The 18,430-nt window shown below is 43.2% G+C and overlaps 1 protein-coding gene across 1 annotated transcript in view; it reads left to right on the top strand.

Annotated features, from left to right (window-relative positions):
* The window catches only part of LOC132566235 (arf-GAP with SH3 domain, ANK repeat and PH domain-containing protein 2-like), a 56,175-nt gene that overhangs the window by 12,446 nt on the left and 25,299 nt on the right, over positions 1 to 18,430 (top strand). Inside the window, exons 4-11 of the mRNA XM_060231058.1 lie at positions 1,111 to 1,176; positions 4,415 to 4,464; positions 4,577 to 4,706; positions 6,188 to 6,273; positions 7,654 to 7,729; positions 11,436 to 11,522; positions 12,113 to 12,213; positions 17,573 to 17,642. Of these exons, the coding sequence (XP_060087041.1) occupies positions 1,111 to 1,176; positions 4,415 to 4,464; positions 4,577 to 4,706; positions 6,188 to 6,273; positions 7,654 to 7,729; positions 11,436 to 11,522; positions 12,113 to 12,213; positions 17,573 to 17,642 (666 nt within the window). The remainder of the gene's footprint in view (positions 1 to 1,110; positions 1,177 to 4,414; positions 4,465 to 4,576; positions 4,707 to 6,187; positions 6,274 to 7,653; positions 7,730 to 11,435; positions 11,523 to 12,112; positions 12,214 to 17,572; positions 17,643 to 18,430) is intronic.

Raw genomic sequence — 18,430 nt, forward strand, 5'->3', positions numbered from 1 at the left:
TGCTTTGGGCAAGCATCTTTCAAAACGTTTAACTGCAGACCCAACCCCTCCCTCCCTCTGTGATTCTGCAAAAAAAAAAGGGGGGGGGAAGGCTCTTTTGTCTTTGGAGAAGGAGGGAAAGAAAACAGAAGGGGTGAGGGGCATCAACCAAAAAAGGAAGGTAGAAATGGGATGGCAGTGGGCAGCACTTAAATACCCACCAAAACAATTCTAGTTTAGAAACAATTAGCCATTCAAAAGTGGATGAGAACAAAGAACTGCAGCAAAAGGAGTTTTGCTTATTGTGGGTCAGTAGAGTGCTGGAAAATGGTCTGAATGCTGAATGATTGTAAACAAATGAGAAGACAGAAGAAGAAATGTAGCAAGACAGATGTGAAAGTGGAATACAATTTTGAAGGGAAGACTTCCGTGTGCTCAGAAACTGAAGCAAAATACAAATGCAGAAAGGTCCATAGAGTTGCTCTCAATAAAATTTCCATGGAGTGATTAAGAAGATATGCTCAGGGGCTGTTTACCATATTTGAGACTGGAAAGGCCAGAGTGTGTAGTGATCCTAAAGCTACCTTGTGTGGCCTGCCTAATGGGGGTGGGGCGCTTGACCTGGGATGCCAGCCTTGCACTGGCTCCCCAGCCCTGGTGCTGGCTTTCGCTTCAATGGTTTACCCAGTCTAAGACAAAACAGTATCAGTGAGGAGGGCTGTAAAACAGCAGATTTGGTTTGGGTGATGGCTTAGGATTTTGAAGTAGTACCCTGATACTGTTTGGCGCTAGCATTGTCAGCCTGTGTGCTGGTTTCTGCGTTCCTGTAGTGCCTGGTCAGCCTGTTAATTGGTAATATCCCTTAATTATCCAGGCAATATCCAGGCAAGTAGGCGTGAGCTTGAGACCCTGGAGAACCGCTTCCAGTCTGAGTAGGCAATACCGACTTTGATGGTATAAGGCAGCTTCATATGTTCAAATTTCAATTACCAGTGCTATCTTCTGGGAATGGAAAACAACCTGCAAGGGATAAGCTGAACCTTATCTTTTGCAGGATAACCTGAACTTATGGAAGGGATTGCATGAAGTAGCCCTCGGTGCTAACAATATACTGAAACCTCCTCTTTCTAGTTGCAGAGTTTGTCTCAAAACATTAATTTTCCCCTGGAGTCACTGACAAAGGGAGATTTGAAAGGGGTAAGTAGATGCTATGGAAGTTATGTGTCCCCTCAGTGACACTGGTGAAGCTTGACATGATTTTGCCTTCTGTTTTGAGGATAAAAGCTTGCTTGTTTGTCTCATTTCAGGTCATAGTAGTATCTCATACCCTTGGAAAATCTATCAGTTCATATCTGGTCAAGATAACAGAAAATTCTAAACTGTTTCCCTAGTTTAATTTGTTCTAGTCTCTTTCAGATATGTTGACCATATGTAGCTATTTCAGATATGGGATGATGTCCACAAGACAGAATTCGCCAGGTATGAGATGCTGGGGATTAGACCCAACCTGTGAACTCAGTCAGTCATGATCACAATCCATCCAGACAATAGATTAGAGCAAGGTCAACAAATCACTACAGAGTCAGGGAGCAGAAGGTTCCATCCAAAGGGTGGGGGAACAGGAAGATCTGGAGTCCAGGGTCCAAAGCTTGGAAGACAGGATAGAAGCTAGAATCTGGGTTTCTAGCTGGAAAAGCAAGCACAGGTTAAAAGGACAGAGTGCAAGGCAGGAAGGCAAGGTAGTAATCTGTTCACTGAAGGAGTCAGCTCACAGAGGGGATGACAAGCAACGTTGCTTCCTCATCAAACCTTGTTCAGTGTTTTCCTTTTATCTGCTTCATTAGCTGACTCATCTCTCAAAGCCCAGGTGTTGCTACTTACCAGCTTGTCATTTCTGCTCCTGTAACAGCCCTACTCCAGGAACCAGCACTGATCACTGCTGTGCAACTAAAACAGACTCTCTCAGGCTCTCAAATGCTCTCTCCATCTTTGGCACACTGCTGGTTCAGTAAAAGCTGGCAGTGACTGACACTCGGATCTCTATCCCATTTCTTTCTGGTCCTGCCAGAATGAGCAACTCTTGCTTCCCGATGCTTCTCTCGCTGGATCTGCTTCCAGTTCCAGCTGCTCAGGCAGGCATCCCCCTGGTGCAGGGCCTGGTTCTTCCATTTCCCCATCCTCAGACGGAGCTGAGGCAGCTGGGTCTAGAAGCTGAGGCAGCTGGCTGGCCTATGACACCAGTGCAAAGAGGGGGGAAAGTGGATTTCAGTGCTGCATGCAAACAAAATTAAAGAGGGTGGGATCATATGAGCAGAATGAAATTAATATGAGATATAAAGAGACTCTGGAATGGGAAGCCTAAAGCTTTGAAAACATTTTTCTGTTTAATGCTTTAATTAACAACTTTTTTGGGGGGGGGGGGGAATCATTTTTGCAGCCTCCAGAAACCTAACATTAAAATGGCAGCTGAGCCACATAGACCTTCTGCAAACTGCAATACTTAAGAACATAAGAACATAAGAACATAAGAACATAAGAGAAGCCATGTTGGATCAGGCCAACGGCCCATCAAGTCCAACACTCTGTGTCACACAGTGGCAAAAAATGTTATATACACACATACACTGTGGCTAATAGCCACTGATGGACCTGTGCTCCATACACTGTGGCTAATAGCCACTGATGGACCTGTGCTCCATATTTTTATCTAAACCCCTCTTGAAGGTGGCTATACTTGTGGCCGCCACCACCTCCTGTGGCAGTGAATTCCACATGTTAATCACCCTTTGGGTGAAGAAGTACTTCCTTTTATCCGTCTTAACCTGTCTGCTCAGCAATTTCATCGAATGCCCACGAGTTCTTGTATTGTGAGAAAGGGAGAAAAGTACTTCTTTCTCTACTTTCTCCATTCCATGCATTATCTTGTAAACCTCTATCATGTCACCCCGCAGTCGACGTTTCTCCAAGCTAAAGAGTCCCAAGCGTATCAACCTTTCTTCATAGGGAAAGTGCTCCAGCCCTTTAATCATTCTAGTTGCCCTTCTCTGCACCTTCTCTAAAGCTATAATATCCTTTTTGAGGTGCGGCGACCAGAACTGCACACAGTACTCCAAATGAGACCGCACCATCGATTTATACAGGGGCATTATGATACTGGCTGATTTGTTTTCAATTCCCTTCCTAATAATTCCCAGCATGGCATTGGCCTTTTTTATTGCAAACGCACACTGTCTTGACACTTTCAGTGAGTTATCTATCATGACCCCAAGATCTCTCTCTTGATCAGTCTCTGCCAGTTCACACCCCATCAACTTGTATTTGTAGCTGGGATTCTTAGCCCCAATGTGCATTACTTTGCACTTGGCCACATTGAACCGCATCTGCCACGTTGACGCCCACTCACCCAGCCTCAACAGATCCCTTAAAATCCCTCAACTTAAAAATTGCTTGGGATTGAACCATTTGAAGGAGAGTGTAATTGGCACAGGACAGGCTTTAAAAAACTGCCAAAATCATGACCAGTGTGCAGGATCAAATTACAAAATCACAAACCATGCAAATTTGCAAGAGAGGGCAGAAAATTAGCATTACTGAACAATTGCTCTAGGGCATCAATGAAAATATTTTTTTTTCAATTTAGTTACATAAGACTTTTAAAAAAAAACTCTCCAGAGCTTCTGCCAGAGGACTTCTTCCTCATACAGTTGCAGCCTTGTGCAAAGCATGGTGGAGTTACAGCCAACTTTCCACAGGCATGTACACACACACATGTTGCCAACAATCAAGCATGCAATACCAATGTCATTGGGTTCTACCATACATTCTATGCACTCAACATGCTCCCCATATTATTCTGATGGTTAGCCGCTCTAAGTCTGTTTGGAATCGGCGGGATATAAATCGAAAGTAAATAAATATTATGAGATTGTGTGACTCTTTGCTATTTTTCACAGTGGCTAATAACACAGCAATGAATCTCCTAGTGTTTGGCAATATGGGAAACAGGGCTTTGCAGCGACATGTCAGTTTCAAAGACAGTCTTGTCAGTTTCAGCATTGGGTTTTCCCCTTTGCCTGGGTTCCTTTATGTTCTTTTTAATTCAATGAACTAATGCTGAAATGCATGCGCAAAAACTGAACCATGAAGATTTAAATGAAAGGCACTTGCTAGACCCTACTGCACAGCTGCAATAGGGCAACTGTGTACATTTTTAAAAACCTTGGATGCCACCACCCCTCCCATGTCACACATGATGTTCCCACCTCACTTTAGAAAAGTTTGAGTTTTTAAAAATTGTAGCTGCAGAATAAATGCACCAGAGGAAAAAAAATAGTGAGCAAGAAGGGCAAGAATCCAAAGTCAAGCTTAAAGGCTTAGTGCTCGGGGAAATCTGCAACAAGCTGTGAGTACATAATAGGCCTTTGTCTCGTAACAGGACTTTAAGAAGCCTTTTGAGAAATCTTGGAAAGACTATGAGAACAAACTGTAAGTTAGTTCGATGCTCCCTTTTCCAGTTAGCTGACTAATTGCTGCTTTATTCGGAATGGTTTCTAGTAAAGTTAATTGTTAATAAACACTCTTCTTATTGTTATTTGAGCACAAAGATTGAGAAAGAAAAGCGAGAGCTGGCAAAACAGTATGGCATGGTGCGCACTGAGGTTGTGGGAGGAGAGATTGCAGAGGAAATGGAAAAGGAGCGAAGGATGTTCCAGTTACACATGTGTGAGGTGAGGCAGGGGAGTGATGAGGCTTCTTTGCACATGAATGCTAGTTATTTAAAATACTTATATTCTGCACTTTCAGTCTGGAATGCATAATGCAGTCTGCAATCATAAAATAATGAAACAAAGATATAAGATTATAGGATATACCAAAATAACAGCAGCTGTATATAACTTGTTCCAGTTGCTTCTCAGTGAAATGGGGACCTTGTTCTTTCTCCTTTCGTTGCTGTAACTGATGCAGTTTGAGCAGGAAGGCCTAGGTGACAGTTGCCCACACCTGCTGATGGAAAGACTATTGATCCTTCTTCCTTTCTTTCTGCAGAAAAGCTGGCTGTTGACATTTTCTCATGGACAAATTATAATGAGACTTCTAATTATGGCTTCCTAGCACATACATGTGTATATATCACTGCTTGATGGTGTACAACAATTGTCTTGTGTAAGGCAGCCTAAACTCCAGTTTCTAAGTAAGGGCAGGCTGGTGTGAGCATACACCAAAGTGGGGCAGTTGATGAGGCCCAGGTAGGGTTGCCAGGTCTCGGTTGGAAAATACCTGGACACTTTGGGAATGGATCTGGGAGAGGGTGGGGTTTGGGGAGGGGAGGGGCCTCAGCATGGTACAATGCCATAGAGTCCACCCTCCAAAGCAACCATTTCCTCCAGGGGAGCAGATCTCTGTCAGCTGGAGATCAGTTGTAAAAGCAGGAGATCTGCAGTCCTCACCTAGAGGCTGGCAGCCCTAGGCCCAGACCTTCCAGTAGGACCCACTGCCACTTCTCCCCTTGCCCATGTGACAGCACCTGGCACCCTGGCTGCACATATTGCCCAGCACCACTGGAGAAACTGGAAGTGTATGTATAGGATTACCAGTCTCTAGTTGGGGCCTGGAGATCTCCCAGTATTACAATCTCCAGACAACAGAGTTTAGTTCCTTGGGAGAAAATGGCTGCTTTGGAGGGTGGACTGTTTTGATAACTGGGGACCAGCGGAACTTGACAGCTGGCAGCTCTATGCACTATTAAAGCTGTTTTGGTTTGTTGTTTGCTGCTAGTTGTAGAAAAATGTACTCCTCCTCATAGCTGGAAAGATAAGAATTAGTAAATTAAAGCAAAGGGTGAACTAAGTGATATTTAAAAAATTATACACTGTTTTTTGTTTTTCTTTTAAAAAAAGATGCGATAGACAAAAAGCAATACCAGTTTAAGTTAGCCAAAGTACTGTTTTATCTGTGTTTTGCTTTATATTGATTTAATCTTTTAGTTTGTTTCAACAAGATGATAGAAGTTGTAGTTTACAACAGGAAATTTATGCCATAATAAAGTGCATAATTTGGGAAAGGAAAAACTATTGTATACAAAGCTGAAAGAATGGATCTTTGCAGAATATTAGTTAGAAGTCAAGAGCACTGGAGAGACAAACAAACGGTATTTGCCAAGAAAATTTAGACTCAGCAAGTCAACACTTGGTATGTGTTTTTCTTCCAGTATCTAATTAAAGTGAATGAAATTAAAACTAAGAAAGGTGTTGACTTGCTGCAGAACAACATCAATCACTGCAATACCCAGTTCAAGTAAGTGCAAATTAGTGCAATACCCAGTTCAAGTGAATGCCTTTGCTATTGTTCCTCAGTGGTTTCTTTCTTTCTTTCTTTCTTTCTTTCTTTCTTTCTTTCTTTCTTTCTTTCTTTCTTTCTTTCTTTCTTTCTTTCTTTCTTTCTTTCTTTCTTTCTTTCTTTCTTTCTTTCTTTCTTTCTTTCCTGCAGAGTCATGGAGAGCCAGTTTGGTGTAGTGGTTAAGTGCGTGGACTCTTATCTGGGAGAACTGGGTTTGATTCCCCACTCCTCCACTTGCAGCTGCTGGAATGGCCTTGGGCCAGCCATAGCTCTTGTAGGAGTTCTCCTTGAAAGGGCAGCTGCTGTGAGAGCTCTCTCAGCCCCACCTACCTCCCGGGATGTCTGTTTTGTGAGGTGGGGAAGGTAAAAGGAGACTGTGACCGTTCTGAGACTCTGAGATTCAGAGTATAGAGTGGGATATAAATCCAGTATCATCATCTTCTTCAATTTAAGCTAACAAATGTATTGCAGTATCACTAATTCATCTTATTTATTCATTTTCATTATTTTGTTGTTTTTTTAATATGTACTCTCCTAGTGCAATGTAGAATTTTATTATTTTAAATACTCTCCTCTAGCAATGATTCCCCTGACCTATAATATTGGCTTTAACTGTTGAAATGCCACTGTTGCAGGACTTAACGCAACTGTAGAGATAAGTGGAAAGCTAGTTCTTTAAAAAGGTTATTGTTTGAACAAGCACTAACAGAATCCTTGTTCCAGAACATTCTAACTTTGTAAGTAATGAGGTGACCTTACTTTGGAACATTGCACTAAGTAGGGTTGCCAACTCTGGGCTGGGAAATCCCTGTAGATTTGGAGGTAGAGCTGAGGAAGAGAGGGTTTGGGGAGGGGTGGGACCTCAGCAGGGTATAATGCCACAGAGTGCACCCTCCAAAGCTGTTCTGTTCTCCAGAGACTGATATTTGTTGTCTGGAGATCAGTTATAATTCTGGGAGATTTCCCAGGTGGAGGTTGCCTATCCTAATTAGGGAAACTAGGAAAATATGTGATTTCCCCCTCCTGTAGTCTAAGTGATGCAGCCTATTCTACCGCCTCATTTTTCTGTATGTGTTAACCAGAACTCTGTTTCCAAATGTGACTAAAATTCATAAGGAAAGCAATAGCTATCCCTTGTTACCCCCCCCCCCCCAACACACATGCACACCTGGCAATCATAGGTAGACTGTCTCTAAACAGGGAAGCTCCATTTCTGCCTTCTGAATTTATCTAATTTTAAAAGTAATCTAGGCTCATACTGAATATGCAGGTCACAAAATTATATCTAAACTATGAATGTTATTTTCTATATATGTGTCACAATATTTGTTCTGTCAGTTTTTTCCAGACATGTTTAAAGGCTACAGAGAAGCACAAACGATTTATAGAGAGTCTTGTCCCTGAGCTTCATAGTGTAAGCATGCATTTTTTAAATTCAAAATTAAGGGGGAGGAGCCATCAGGCGGGCATTTGGGCCTACAGCTGGGGGTGGGAGCAGTGGTGGACTGGGTCTAAAAATATTGGTTGCCAGGAGACGTAGGGGGCCCATCCACAACTTTAAGGCTATCATTTAATTTTTGTAAGAAATAAATAATTTTTTAAAAAAACACATAAGTGGAAAAAAGATACAAATAAAACCTTTGCAAAATAGATATATATCTTTAGTAATATAGTGTACATATATTGTACATAGTACTGGCAGTATAATGTAGATACTAAATGTAAATACAGATTGCATTTTCTCCAGGGGAGCTGATCTCTGCCAGCTGGAGATCAGTTGTAAAAGCAGGAGATCTCCAGGCCACACCTGGAGTCTGGCAACCCTAAATACAACATACATTTTAGTTGCATTACAGTAATAATACTGGAAGTTCTAATATATTTTAAGCTACTAAAAGGTCATTAATATTTTAACATATTGTCCAATGTTTAAGGGGGCCCACTTCATCAGGTGCCCACATAGGGTTGCCAAGTCCAATTCACAAAATATCTGGGGACTTTGGGGGTGGAGCCAGGAGACTTTGGGGGTGGAGCCAGGAGACATTGGGGGTGGAGCCAAGATCAAGGCTGTGACAAGCATAATTGAACTCCAAAAGGAGTTCTACTGGAAGTTCTAATATATTTTAAGCTACTAAAAGGTCATTAATATTTTAACATATTGTCCAATGTTTAAGGGGGCCCACTTCATCAGGTGCCCACGTAGGGTTGGCAAGTCCAATTCACGAAATATCTGGGGACTTTGGGGGTGGAGCCAGGAGACTTTGGGGGCGGAGCCAGGAGACATTGGGGGTGGAGCCAAGATCAAGGCTGTGACAAGCATAATTGAACTCCAAAAGGAGTTCTGGCCATCACATTTAAAGGGACGGCACACCTTTTCAATGCCTTCCTTCCATAGGAAATAATGAAGGATAAGGGCACCTTCTTTTGGGGATCATAGAATTGGACCCCCTGGTCCAATATTTTTGAAACTTGGTGGGTATTTTGGGGAGAGTCACTAGATGCTATACTGAAAATTTGGTGTCTCTACCCCAAAAAACAGCCCACCCCCAGAGCCACAGATACCCGCGGATCAATTCTCCATGATTTTCTATGGGAATAAATCTCCATAGGGAATAACAGAGTTCCCAGCAGACATTTCCCTCCCCTCCCCCTGCTTTCTGACGACCCTGAAGCGGGGGGAGGGCCTCCAAACTGGGGGATCCCCTGCCCCCACCTGGGGATTGGCAACCCTATGCCCACAGGGCCCACTTGCCATTGGGCAAGCTGATACCCTGGCTAGTCCACCACTGGGTGGGAGGCAGATGGTTCCAGAGGGTAGCCATGTTGGCCTGCAGTAGAAAAGCTAAGTATGAGTCCAGTAGTACCATAGAGACAAACAAGATTTTCAGGGTATGAGCTTTTGGGAGTCAGAACTCCTTTTGTCAGACCCCTGAAAAGGGAGCTTTGACCTGCAAAAAATTATACCCTGAAAATCTAAGGCACTACTGGGCTCAGATCATTCTGCTGATGGAAATAATTTTGTCAGCTGAAATACTAGGAGGGATCCAAGCAATAATTCCCTATAATTAATATGTAAGGTTGTGAATTTGTTCAAAAAACGAATGAAAACTCAAATTTAAAATATCTACGTAATTGTTCTTCCCTTTTTTGTAAGGAAACAAAATGGGGAAAGCAAGACATTTCTGAGGAGGGCTCACTGAAAAGGCCCTTTCTTGTATACCGTCCAAATGTGATTCTTCAGTTGATGGGACACTCAGATGGGCCACTCTGTGATCTTAATTTCCAGGCAGTCTGCTTTACAGCATTAAACTTACAGCATTAAATTTCCAGGCTGTCTGCTTTACAGCATTAAACAGATTTGGTGACACAAGAGAATTCTGCTAGACTCAAGTCCGGTAGCACCTTAGAGATCAATAAGAGTCCCAGAGTCCTGGGTTATCTGGAACTATCTTCATCTACTGTTATCAGAACTATTTATTAGGTATGAAAGTGGGATCTCCTTCCCATCTCTCTTGCAATCTGGTCAGGACTTTAGTACAGAGGTACTATCCTTGATAATTCTATTCAAATTAGATTGAAAGCAAAGATGTTGCCTTCTAAGTCTGTGTATGTATTTCTCATTGAACTATGTTTCTTGTTGAAACCAATGAGAAATTACAACAAATGAATGTACTAACAAATGAATTTTTTGTGAATGAAATCAAAGTGAAACAAAAATCCATACCCCCTATAACTATCTGTTCCTGCCTGGAAATTAAGATCACAGAGTGGCCCACCTGAGTGTCCCATCAACTGAAGAATCACATTTGGAGGGTATACAAGAAAGGGCCTTTTCAGTGAGCCCTGCGATTATGGAACAACTTTCCTAGGAAGGTGCACTTGACCCCTCATTTATGATCTTTTGGAGGCAGTTGGTTTTATTTTAGGACTGCATTTGACTACTTTGGTGACTGTCTTAAATTGTGGGTTTAAATTCTGGTTTTGATTGTTAGTTTGTTTATATTGTAAGTCCTCTTGAGTTTCATAAGGTGGAAATATAGATAACAAATATTTTAAACAACAAACAAAATATACGGTGCTCAAATCAGAGACAGCCTGCCCCTCTTGTTCAAATTCTCCCCCTTCCTTCCCCTGGTGGTTGACTATATTGATTGAACTCTCTGTCTGGGGCAGTGATGCTCTGTATTCTTGGTGCTGTGGGGGACAACAGGTTTTTGGCCACTGTGTGACACAGAGTGTTGGACTGGATGGGCCATTGGTCTGATCCAACATGACTTCTCTTATGTTCTTATATTGGCAGTAAGATGCATACAAGATGGCATCATCCTCCACTGCTCACCAGGAAGCATGTCAAAGCAGGCATCTTGTCCTCTTAGGACACACCAGTACTTCCTGTAGAAAGCCTGCTATTCTGTATATGCATATATGCTACACATCCCAAGCTGTTACCCAAATCCTCAGCTTGAGTGGATCTTTGACACCCATGTATGCATTGGGCAGTGGCAGTGTGGCACATCCGGACATGCCCTGGAAGAGCAGCTATTCAAAACCCTATGATGAAACTTGGAAGGCTTTGTGCTAGGGTATCCCAAGAGTGAGATTAGAAAAGCCCCATGGCACAGAGTGGTAAAACTGCAGTACTGCAGTCGGAGCCCTCTGCTCACAACCTGAGTTTGATCCCAGCGGAAGCTGGTTCAGGTAGTTGGTTCCAGGTTGACTCAGCCTTCCATCCTTCTGAGGTCAGTAAAATGAGTACCCAGCTTGCTGAGGGGAAAGTGTACATGACTGGGGAAGGCAATGGCAAACCACCCCGTAAAAAGTCTGTTGTGAAAATGTTGTGAAAGCAACGTCACCCCAGAGTCAAAAATGACTGGTGCTTGCGCAGGGGACTACCTTTACCTTTATCCCAAGAGTTGTGTGTAGGTTGCAGTTAACATCAGTTATTTAGCTATTGTTTAAACGATTTTCAGTAATGGGAGCGTGATACTTCCTGTAGACATGGAAAAATTCTTCAGTGTGGAATGCAAGGAGGAGGGAAATGCCTGCAAGAAGGATTTAGCAGCAATCACAAAGCACTCTTTTGCTTTGCTTGAAGGAGTATTTGGTGCGATGTCTTTCAGATGAAGGCACAGCAGGAGGAGGAGAGGAAGCAGCTGTGCTCCCTTCGTGATCAGGTGAAAGCAGCACTGCAGTTGGAACCCAAAGAGGTAAACCAGGGCTTCACGTTTTGATAGGAGGGAACAGGCTGCTACTCAGCTCTAGGTTTTTATCAGGGGGTGGAAGAGATGATCAGGGACTGAGAAATAATGCTTTAAATTACTAAATATATAACAACAAAAATAACCAGTGAGTGCAATCCTTGCGTGAAGTTGCCACCACATAGCCATAGAGGAAAATAATCTTATGAAAAGGATACAAACTTCTCATCATAGGACAAAGGTGATATTTGGTCAAAAGAGTCATAACAATGGCTCCCCAGATCTCTTCATTTTAGATGAACAGCACACTTGTTGATCCCTCTAGATCACTGAGGGCTTTCATGAAATTCAATGGGAGCATTGTCAAATAGTGATATGGGAGCTAATGTGCTGAGGGTAGGCCAGAATGAATTTCCCTCTTTCACAAAAGCTGTCAATGAATGAGAATAACCTATGTGTACAGAATCATGTTAAGGAAATGTTCTCCCAGCATTTGTGTATGTGTGTGCATGTTTTTTTTTACCCCAGCCATTAATTAGAACTGTCTTTGAGAATAGCAACTGCTGTCTGTTCTTGGTCTGTTTGTTTTTGTCCAATAGGATTCTATTAGCAAACCACTGAGATACAGTATGCACCAGCTGCAGGGAAATAAGCAATATGGTACAGAAAAATCAGGGAGCCTTTTCAAGAAAAGTGATGGGTAAGTGAAAGTATTCCAGATCTGCCAATTTCATATTGTGTTCTTTACAAAACTGCAATCATGTTTCTGTCCTTCAGATTGCCAGGTTTTTGTCACTGTTTTCCTGGCACATGTTCTATGCCTTTAAAAGCTACATCAAGCATTCCATATTTGCTGAACCTCTGCTGGGGAAAGGTTAGATTGTCCTGCAGGTGTTAAAGGCACAAAGGCTGAATCCAGATGGCCAGTTTAAGCCACCTCAGGAGCGCCCTAGGTCCAGACCAAAAAGGCACATTCAGACATCTGGGTCCCCCCCTGCCCCGCCCTTACCTTGTCCTTACTTGTCTTCCTGCTGCTTCAAAAAGCTACCACTTACAGAGTGGTAGAAATCTATCAAGCACTTCCTTGCTGCCTTTCCCGGCCATCTGAACAGCCGGAGAACGCCTGGAAAGCATTTGTCATGTGCATGAATGGTTTGACCACTCCTCCCTGGCGTGCATGGCCCATCCCTCTCTTGACAGTGTGGCACGCGCAGTCTGACCACCCCAGGGGTGCTTTCTTCTCTGCTGGCTTACTTCTGGAATGGGAGACTGCCACCCCAAGCTGCCCGTCTCTACCCAACCAAAGAGTTTGGCACCCTGATTTGTGTCAAGCTTTCATTACCCAGAGATAGGTTTAGTTTCAGGTGAGTAGCCATCTTGGTCTGCAGTAGAAGAACAAGATTCCAGTCCTGTGGCACCTTAAAGGCCAACAAGGTTTCCAGGGTACCTGAAAAAGGGAGTTTTGACTCTCTGAAACTTATACCCAGGAAATCTTGTTGGCCTTTAAGGTGACATTGGACTGGAATTTTGATGACTTTTAAATATATTTGAAAACATGGCATCTTCTAGGCCAGGGGTGGGGAACCTTTTTTCTGCCAAGGGCCATATAGATATTTATAACATCATTTGCGGGCCATAAAGAATTATCAACTTAAAAAACAGTGCTCCACTGAGGGAGAATGATTCAGGCTAGCAAAATTAATGTAAATAATTGTTTTCCTATTTGAAGTCATGTGGGGAGAGGCTAATCTGGCACACACACACACGGCCCGCTGTCCTAGGCAAATGTATAGGAACTCAGTAGCATATTAGACCACATCCCCTAATATTAACATATTAGGTCACACATTAGCATATTAGGCCACGCCATCTGGGATAATCAAGTGCAAACTGAACTATGACAGTAACCTTTCCAGGCCCTATAGCAATTCTGGCCGGCCGGCCAGGCCCCAGGAAGGCTGCCACACAGTACATCTGGGCCCTGTGATCCCTGCCTGGCCCTGGGGAGGTTGCTGTACAGAGCAGCTGGGCCCCACGATCCTCGCTGGGCAGCCAGGCCCCAGAGAGGCTGCCAGAGGTTTCCCACTCCTGTTCTAGGCTTACGTACAAAGCATATTTAATAAGTGTTAAAGTGTACTTGTAAACAAATGCTGGACAAAACATTGGGGCTGGCTCATACTAAGGCATTCCTAGAAATTAAACATGCATTTTTAAATGTACCAGCACATAGGAATTTGCTGTATTAGACAAGCTGTTGTCAGGGCCAATGCTGGACTTATTGCTGTCCCAGGCAAGGCCTCACCCCCCACCCTCCAGTGGGGGAGGGCCCCCAGCACCGGCCTAAATCGGACCCCATTTGCGCAGAGGGTTCCTCTTGTTTCTGTCCCTCAGGTTACCCCTTCTGCTCGACCTTCCCACAGCTCAGGAAAGCCAAGTGGGGCTATGCAAATATTCCTACTTGACCTTCCTGCAGTGTGGGAAAGCCGAGCAGGGTCAGATGGCCCAGTTTGCACAGCAGGTTCCTCTTGAGAGGCCTTCCTTGCAAATGCCCCATCTCAACCTTCCAGCAGTGTGGGAAAGCCAAGCAGGTCTTCAAGAGGAGCCCTCAGTGCAACCCCCCCCCCCCCCTTTGACCTTCCTGCAGTGCGGGAAAGCCGAATGGGGCCAGATCACTTGGCCCTTCGTTTCCCCAGTGCCCTCTGAGGATGTTGGGGAAGAGAAACGCAGCTCCTCTGATCCCTCAGAGCCAAGAAAAAATGAGCCGGAAGCTCAGGAACAACATGAGTGGGGAGGAGGCACCCGCTCCCCGCCCCTGCTGGGAGCTGGTGCCCTAGACAATCGCCTAGTTCACTGACTCCACGTGTCGGCCCTGGTTGTTGTGTTTAAAATATGGTTTGTTTCTCTGATGTTGGGATCTGCTGTTACATTCACAGCAATGCAGCTTCAGCTGTATCCATAGTTCTTTTCCACATGTGCATGATCCTTGCTGGATCTGGTCTTTACTGCCCTATCTTAATGTTGTATAGGTAGGTTGGTAGACACCCTAGCACTTTTTTAGTAGAGGACTAAGCAAAGTGTCTAATTGATGGTGTTGTGACTCACATGATCATAAACCTATGCGCCTGTCCAGTTATTTGGTAATTAGTCATATTAGTTTTCTATTGGAATATTAATTATTTTTGAGGATGCTTATGTTTGCTTGTCTACTGGAGACTAACCGATGGTTAACATAAATGGACCCTTCATACTTTTGATGTTGCTAAAAGACTTAAAACACTGGAAAAGTAAATGCCCACCTCCAGTAATGCAATGGACTTTACAACCTTATCAACATTTGAAAATATGGCATATGAAAGATAGCTGTGCATGGACATATTTTTAGGTATTTGGAAACCTTTCATAGAGGCTTATCTGTAGACCTGCTACCATTGCTGTTTGTTTTTTGTTATTTTTTTCTGTTTGAACATAAGAACATAAGAGAAGCCATGTTGGATCAGGCGAATGGCCCATCCAGTCCAACACTCTGTGTCATTCAGTGGCCAAAAAAGAAAGGAGGTTCACAAGTGGGGCTAGAAGCCCTTCCACTTTGCCCCCCCGCCAAGCACTAAGAATACAGAGTATCACTGCCCCAGACAGTTCCAATAATATGCTGTGGCTAATAGCCACTGATGGACCTCTGCTCCATATTTTTATCCAATCCCCTCTTGAAGCTGGCTATGCTTGTAGCCACCACCACCTATTAATCACCCTTTGGGTGAAGAAGTACTTCCTTTTACCTGTTCTAACCCGACTACTCAGTAATTTCATTGAATGCCCTTGTATTGTGAGAAAGGGAAAAAAGTACTTCTTTCTCTACTTTCTCCATCCCATGCATAATCTTGTAAACCTCTATCATGTCTCCTCGCAGTTGACGTTTCTCCAAGCTAAAGAGTCCCAAGCGTTTTAACCTTTCTGCACAGGGAAAGTGTTCTAAACCTTTAATCATTCTAGTTGCCCTTTTCTGGACTTTTTCCAATGCTATAATATCCTTTTTGAGGTGCAGTGACCAGAATTGCACACAGTATTCCAAATGAGACCACATCATCTATTTATACAGGGGCATTATGATACTGGCTGATTTGTTTTCAGTTCCCTTCCTAATAATCCCCAGCATGGCGTTGGCCTTTTTTATTGCAATCGCACACTGTCTTTCCCGGTATTGAAGTCAGACTGACTGGCCTGTAATTTCCCGGATCTCTTCTGGAACCCTTTTTAAAGATGGGGGTGACATTTGCTACCTTCCAGTCCTCAGGAACGGAGGCAGATTTCAATGAAAGATTACATATTTTTGTCAGGATATCCACAAGTTCAACTTTGAGTTCTTTTTAGGGTTGCCAATCCCCAGGTGGAGGCAGGGGATCCCCTGGTTTGGAGGCCCTCCCCCCGCTTCAGGGTTGTCAGAAAGCGGGGGGGGGGGATGTCTGCTGGGAACTCTGTTATTCTCTATGGAGATTTATTCCCATAGAAAATTATGGAGAATTGATCCACGGGTATCTGGGGCTCTTGGGGGGCTGCTTTGGGGGGTAGCAGCACCAAATTTTCAGTATAGCATCTAGTGCCACTCCCCAAAATACCCCCCAAGTTTCAAAAAGATTGGACCAGGGGGTCCAATTCTGTGAGCCCCAAAAGAAGGTGCCCCTATCCTTCATTATTTCCTATGGAAGGAAGGCATTGAAAAGGTGTGCCGTCCCTTTAAATGTGATGGCCAGAACTCCCTTTGGAGTTCAATTATGCTTGTCACAGCCTTGATCTTGGCTCCACCCCTAATGTCTCCTGACTCCACCCCAAAGTCTCCTGGCTCCACCCCCAATGTCTCCTGGCTCCACCCCCAAAGTCCCCAGATATATCTTGAATTGGACTTGTCAACCCTAGTTCTTTTAGAACTCTTGGATGTATGCCATCCGGACCTGGTGACTTATTAGTTTTTAATTTGTCTATCAGTTGTAGGACCTCCTCTCTTGTCATCTCAATCTGACGGAGGTCTTTCAACGCCCCTTCCAAAATTAGCGGTTCTAGAGCGGGCAAACACTTCTCATCTTCCACAGTGAAGATGGAGGCAAAAAATGCATTCAGCTTCTCAGCCATTTCCCTATCTTCCTTCAGTAATCCTTTTACCTCTTGGTCATCCAAGGGCCCCATTGCCTTCCTGGCTGGTTTCCTGCTTCTAATATATTTGAAGAAATTTGTATTGTTGGTCTTTATGTTTTTTGCAATATGCTCCTCATGGTCTCTTTTTGCCTGCCTGATCACAGTCTTGCATTTGTTTTGCCACAGCCTAGATTCCCTTTTATTAATCTCACTTGGACTAGCTTTCCACCGCTTAAAGGAATCCTTCTTACCTTTTACAGCTTCCGTAACATCGTTTGTTAACCATGTAGGCCTTTTCTTATAGCTGTTTGTGCCTTTCCTAACTTGTGGTATATATTTTATCTGAGCTTCTAGGATTATAGTTTTAAATAGCCTCCAAGCTTCCCCAAGGGTTTTGACTGCATTTACCTTTCCATTCAGTTTCCTCTTCACATGCCTCCTCATCTCAGAGAATTTACCCCTTTTAAAGTTAAAAGTGGTTGTGCTGGTCTTTTGGGGCAACTCCCAATTTATACAAATGGTGAAATCAATAACGTTATGGTCACTGCTCCCAAGCGGTGCAATCACTTTTACATCTCTCACCAGGTCTTGGGCATTACTTAGGACCAAATCCAGGATCGCCCCTCCCCTGCTCCATAGCACAGTCGTTGAGAGTGTCTAGAAACTCAATCTCTTTCTCTCGACCAGAAAACATATTGACCCAATCAATCTGCGGGTAGATAAAATCACCTATTATGACACAGTTTTTATGTTTAGTCACTATCTTTAATCCTTCCATCATATTATAATCATCCTCTATATTTTGATTTGGTTGTTTGATTTGGTGATTTTTGATTTGGGGGTTTGATAAAAAGTTTAAAAAGTTAGTCCTGTCATGTAATACTGCATTTTAGCTTCCTGTAAAAAGCATATATTTTACTTCTAAATTTCAGCTTAAGAAAAGTCTGGCAGAAGAGAAAGTGCACAGTCAGGAATGGCTATCTGACCATCTCACACAGCACAGTATGTATCTTATTTCATAATAAAACATTGTTTAGTTATGATAGATTTGACAAATGTCTTGGAATACTGCTTCCATAGGTTGCCTTTATCACCTATCCTTTGGCTTTTCTGCTTTCTAATTTTCCTTGCTAGTGTGTTCCTGCAGATTCTGGGGGAGGGGGTTCTGCTCCATATGTGCTTTGTTTCCTATAGGGTTTGATTCAATATTGTTTTATATCTGGCAAAACAGAAAGCATCCCATATATCATATATCAAGTACTTACTATCCTAGGAGCTGTAAGGTGACATTTTTGGTTCTGGGTTCATTCTTTGCTGATCACTGTTAACAGGTTTGGACTAGCCCAGGAATCAGATAGTGGAGGATCTGAATGATCTTTTTGTTACGGTTTGCTGTTGTTGTTACAGTTCTGTTTGGAAAGCAGTTCCATAAAAATATCTTGATGGAAAAAAGTTTCCAAAATGTGCTTCTCAGTTTTTGACATAAAAGTAGTGACTTATGAAGACACTGCTGATTGTAAAGGGGAGTGAGAACAGAAAGGAGTGGCATAGTGTTTAGAAGATTAATGACCATGGAAACCTGGCTTTTAGTCCCCCTTCTGCAGTGAAGCTCTTTGGGCCAGTTACAGCATAACCAATTTTATAAGGCTGTTGTTAGAGTAAAAAGGAGGAAAGGAGAACAGTGAACCCACCACACTTAGTTTCTTGGAGGAAGGATGGGGAAATGATGAAATAACTAGATAAAAGGGAACAGAACTGGGACAGAGACTTCATTTTCTTTCTATCCAATT

Source organism: Heteronotia binoei, chromosome 2 (assembly GCF_032191835.1).
Source record: "Heteronotia binoei isolate CCM8104 ecotype False Entrance Well chromosome 2, APGP_CSIRO_Hbin_v1, whole genome shotgun sequence".
In the NCBI taxonomy this organism is placed as follows: Eukaryota; Metazoa; Chordata; class Lepidosauria; order Squamata; family Gekkonidae; genus Heteronotia; species Heteronotia binoei.